The sequence below is a fragment of the Terrapene carolina genome, unplaced genomic scaffold (assembly GCF_002925995.2).
Source record: "Terrapene carolina triunguis isolate 2854851 unplaced genomic scaffold, T_m_triunguis-2.0 Scaffold28239, whole genome shotgun sequence".
Classification (NCBI taxonomy): domain Eukaryota; kingdom Metazoa; phylum Chordata; order Testudines; family Emydidae; genus Terrapene; species Terrapene triunguis.
In genome coordinates this window covers 33-5,126 of record NW_020692590.1, presented here as the reverse complement: position 1 = coordinate 5,126, position 5,094 = coordinate 33, and the positions used below count along the sequence as shown (strand labels likewise).

Sequence of the window (5,094 nt, the reverse complement as noted above, 5' to 3'; positions counted from 1 at the left end):
GGCTGTTCCCCAGCTGCCCCACCCCAGAGGCAGCTGCAGCTCTGTGCTGGGTGAGCTGTCCCCGTGTGGTCTTATATGTGGCTGTTCCCCAGGTGTCTCGCCCCACAGGGCTGCATCTCCACACTGGGATGTGCCATCCCTACTGTTCCCTAGAAGCAGCCCGGCAATTGCAGGCTGGGCGTGGGCTGGGCCTGGGCCCAGAGGCTGTGGGCTGAGTCGGGGCTGGGGGGGGGTCGCGAGAGGCGCTGGCAGACGCGGGGTGACTGAGCCCAGCGGGCACCGGGCGGGGGGCGCTCGCAGCAGCTCTGATTCACCGGGTCCCTGGGGGGTCAAATGGGGCCTGCTGCTGTGGGAGGGGAGTGGGGTTTAGTGGTTACAGTGGGGGGGGCGGGGCTGGAAGCCAGGACTCCTGGGTTCTCTGGGCGGGGGGGGTGTCTAGTGGGGAGGGGGCTCGGAGCCAGGACTCCTGGGTTCTCTGGGCGGGAGGGGTTTAGTGGGGGGGTGGGAGTCAGGACTCCTGGCTTATCTCCCGAACCGTTTCCTCTCCCTGCCCCAATTCCGGGGGCACCGAATCCCTCGCGGGGGGGTCACTACGGGGCGGGGGGGGGACAGGCCCCCGGGAGGCTCCGGCGAAGCTTCCCGGGGCGAGTCTGTCCCGGGGGGACGTTGCTGGGGCCGCGCCCCCCCCCCCCACAGGTCCCGGGGGGAGGGGCCGAGTCCCCCTTGACCCCTCCCGGCAGGACCCCCCCAGCCCGCACTCACCCAGCAGCAGCAGGAGCCGGGCGGCGCCGGCCCAGGTGTCCGGGCACCTGCCGGCCATGACAGGGGCGGGGGGGGGGGAAGCTGGCGGGGGGGGGGGGGGGGGGGGCACAAGCCCCGGGGGGGGGGGGGCGGGGGAGGGCGGACAAAGGCTCATTCTCCCGGCGAGGCGGGCGGGGAACCGGTTAAGCCGGCGAGGCGGGGGGGCGGGGGAGGAGGCTGCCCGGGAGGGGTCGGGACCTTTCTAGCAATAGCTCCGGGGAGGGGGGAGAAACGACTGCTGTAATTAGCCACAAGCATCATCACCTCTGTGCCCTGCTCCCTGGGGGGGCTGCTCCTCGACTCCCCCCCCCCCGCATCTGAGCAAACTGTCCCCCTGCAGCGTTATAGGCGGCTGCTCCAGCCCAGAAGTGGCTGCAGCAGGGCCCAGCTCCCAAATGCAGGGCAGGGAAAATTCTGCATGTGGGGGGGTGAAAGGTGTGGGACCGGTTCTTCGGCTTTGAAGCAGATAGACTCCCAGACACCCCCCACCCCCAGCAGGGGGCCCGGCTCAAGGGGCGACGACAGCCGTACACACCCAAAACCTCCTCCCCCCTCCAGGGACCCCCCCCCCCATGCCAGCCCCTGCTGCCGGGACGCTCTGAACCCCCCTTCTCAAGCTGGATGGGGGGGGGCTCCTCCCCCCCTCCTGGGCACTGAACTGATGGACCCATTGTGAAAGTCCCCCGCCCCCAGGGCTGGGCTGCAGCAGGGCGGGGACCGGAGCCGGGATGGGGTGCGGCTGGATGGGCCCAGGCCCGTCTCCTCCAGGATGGGCCCTGACCGGGGCCAGCTGCGGCAGAGGAAGATGGGGGAGCCGGGCTGTAGCCGCCAGGGGGCTCCTCTCCCCCCGCCCCCCCAGGGGCTCTGCTACGCCAGCAGGGGGAGTGGCGCGGGAGGATGAACATTCGCAGCCTGGTCAGGCCTAGGGGCATCCAGCAGCAGGGAGTTCCACAGGGGAACAGCAGGATCCGCCCCCTTTGCTTTCCCTCCACTGGGCCCCACCTCCTCAGTTGGGAGTGAGGGGAAGAGCCGCCCGCCCGAGCCCAGCCGGGATCGATCCTGGCTCTCGTGAGGGGCCCCCATCCGTCCGCGTCTCCCTGGAGGGCCCTGCAGCAGCTCCCGGGCATCATTCCTCCAATAACGCCCCCACATCCTCCCAAGCCCCACCCCCAGACCTCTATCCACCCAACCCGACCCCTACCACTCACCCCCCATAATCTGCACCCCCTCCTCTTCCCCACTAAACCCCACCTTGTCTTCCCAAGCCATGCTCATCCAACAATAATCCCCCCCCAAAATCCCCGTACGACCCACCCTTATTCCACAACCCCCCCCACCCACACACACTCCGCCTCTGGGCCTGGGCGGCCCCCCAAAGCCAGGGCCCCTCCCCGGGCGCGGTTGGGCCGGCCGAAGGACAGACGGACAGCGACTCTCCAAAGACCCAGCGGGGTTTATGGTTCCCGAGCACCGGGGCTGACGGAGCAGCGGCTCAGGGGCGGCCGGCGGGGCCAGAAGGCAGCACGGTTACAATCATGGGGGGCAGTGCCAGGTCCCAGGGACGGGGACCCCCAGGGCACCGCCCGTCACAGCAGCAGGAGAGCCGGGCGCAGCGGCTCCAGGAGGGGCTGGAAGAGAAACAAGCCACAGAGAGATCAGTGGGGGGGGGCGCGGGGGGGTATGGGGGGGGGGGGGGGAGAGCCAGGATTCCTGGTTCCCTCCCCAGCTCTGGGAGGGGAGTGGTCTCTAGTGGTTAGAGGAGGGCTGGGGGGGAGGGGCTGGGCATCAGGATTCCTGGGTTCGCTCCCCAGCTTGGGGAGGGGGGTTAGTGATTAGAGCCGGGGGGGGGGGGGGGGCTGAGAGCCCGGACTCCTGGGTTCTCTCCCCAGTACTGTCAGTGTCTGCAAGGGGAGAGCCGGGGCCAGGGGCCGCACTCACCGGCCGGGGGCTCAGATCAGGCCCCCCTCCTTCAGCTTGCCCACGAGGTCGTCCACTGTCTCCACCTTGACGCCGGCCTGGCGCTGCGGCGGCTCTTCCACGCACTGCACGGCCAGCCGGGAGGAGAGATCGACCCCCAGGTCCGATGCCTTCAGCACCTCAATCTTCTTCTTCTTGGCTTTCTGGGGAGAGAGCCAGGCGTGGAACCCAGGAGTCCGGGCTCCCAGCCCCCGCTGCTCTAACCACTAGACCCCACTCCCCTCCCAGAGCTGGGACAGAACCCAGGAGTCCCATCAGGCTCCAGTTCCTGACATTTCCCGCACAGGTAACTCCGATATTGTGGTCTGGTGTCGTGTGGCTGTTACGGTGACACAGTGCACCTCCAAACCGCCCCTGGTGACCCCCGTATTCACTCCAGCGTGGCTGGGATGTTCCATAGGGAGCAGGCCAGGTAAGGCATCTACGATCGGCTGAAACCCACTGTTCTGTCCAAACACACACCCTCCCGGGGCGCATGAGGGGATGAGATTTTGCTGCGTGAAATACGCTACTGACACACACAGAACCCCCACCCAGAGCGCCGGGGAAGAGAAAACTTCAACCGAGGAGCCTGGTCCTGGTATTGGAGGGAAACCGGCAACGTGCAGCGGGGTGAGAAAGTGGCAGATCTCAACCCTGCCCAGTGTGAGACGGTGTCAGATTGACACTGGGCCTTTAGCTTCTCTTTTCTTTGCTCTCTGCCCTTTGACGGCGACCAATCACGTACCATCCAGCTCTCGGGGGTTAATCGGCTCTGAGCTTTCCCTAAAACGGGGCGCTCAGGAAACCTCCGCTCAATTTACAAAGGCTGGTGCGTGTCCTGTCCGCATCGAGGGGGGACCGGCCTAAGTAATGAACTTACACTGGTCAGGTGGCCGCCCAGGGCTGGAGAGTACAGATGTGGGGTGCCAGGCCGGGGCCTTTCCCTGGGTGAGCGGCTCTGGGGTATTCCCCAGGATACCAGTTGTGCGATGCCAGCGCCCGGAGGGGTTTGCGGCTTGGCACTAGCGAAGAGTTGTGCGAGACCCCCCCAGGGGAAGGGTCCCCATATAACCAGCCCCTGCCCCGCCCCAGAGGTGGCTGCATCTCTGAGCCGGGGGAGGGGTCCCGATATAAGCAGCCCCCCCCCACCTCACCCCAGAGGCAGCCTCCCCTCACCATGATGTTGGGCAGGGTGGCGTAACGGGGCTCGTTGAGCCGCAGGTCGGCCGTCACCACGGCCGGCAGCCTGAGCCGGATGCTCTCCAGCCCCCCGTCGACCTCCCGCTCCACCGTTAGCTGCTCCCCCTCCAGCGTCAGCGCCGAGGCGAAGGTCCCCTGCAGGGGCACGGGGGGTGTTATCGCCCATCACCCAGAATCCTTCGCCCCCAGCCCCTAGAATCCTACACTGCTGGGATCCACCCCCGCAGCCCTAGAGCCCCCCACTGCCGGGATCCTCCCACCCGCAGCTTCCAGAACCCCCTGCTGCCAGGACCCCCCACCAGGGGGGCAGCCACCTGGGGCCAGTCCAGCAGCGCAGCCGTCATCTGCCCCGTCTGGTTGCAGTCGTCGTCGATGGCCTGGGAAGGAGAAAACGAGTCACACCCTGGACGGGCCCCTTGGGCCCCTTCCCATCACTTGCCGCAGGGAGCAGTGTCACGAGCTGGGCCCGAGATGGGCTGAGTGGGGAGGAGGCGGGATAGCGGGGTAGTTGGGCCCGAGGGGCTGAGCAGGGAGGAGGCAGGATATCGGGGTAGATGGGCCCGTGGGACTGAGCGGGCAGGGTTGGGGGCAGGATACTGGGGTAGATGAGCCCGTGGGGGTGAGCGGGGAGGAGTGGGGGGCAGGGAGGAAGTGGGATAGCGGGGTAGATGGGCCCGTGGGGCTGAGCGGGCAGGGTGGGGGGCAGGATACTGGGGTAGATGAGCCCGTGGGGCAGAGCGGGGGAGGGGAATTCACCTGCTTGCCCAGCAGCACCAGGCTGACCCCCTCCTTCTTGGCCAGCGCCGCCAGGATCTTGGCCACCTGGAAGGGGCCGAGGCTCTCGTACTGGGGGGCTGGGATCTCCACGTGGAGCCCCCGGTCAGCCCCCATGGCCAGCGCGGTCCGGATGGTCTCCTGCAGGGGGCAGAGTTTGAATTCAGGGACAGGCGGGGCAGCCCCTGGATCCCGACCCACCCAACACACGGTCCCCCAAATGTGACCCCGACTCCAGGGCGGGGGCTGGCTCCCCGGGGTCCACCCGGCCCTTGGCCTCTCAGCCGGAGGGGGCGGGGCAGCAGCTCTCCCTCTGCCAATAGGGCTGAGGCCTGGCACTTGGGGGTGGGGGGAAGCTGG

General features: G+C 68.0%; 1 protein-coding gene across 1 annotated transcript; it reads right to left on the bottom strand.

The window, feature by feature from the left end:
- Positions 1–2,236: 2,236 nt before the first annotated feature.
- Positions 2,237–4,875, bottom strand: LOC113409009 (electron transfer flavoprotein subunit beta-like; the record flags this gene model as incomplete). The annotated part of the gene is made up of 5 exons (XM_026662532.1): positions 2,237–2,429; positions 2,740–2,921; positions 3,937–4,095; positions 4,275–4,337; positions 4,717–4,875. Coding segments are annotated over 4 exons (552 nt in total), but the record flags the coding sequence as incomplete, so codon positions are not given.
- Between the last annotated feature and the right edge of the window lie 219 nt (positions 4,876–5,094).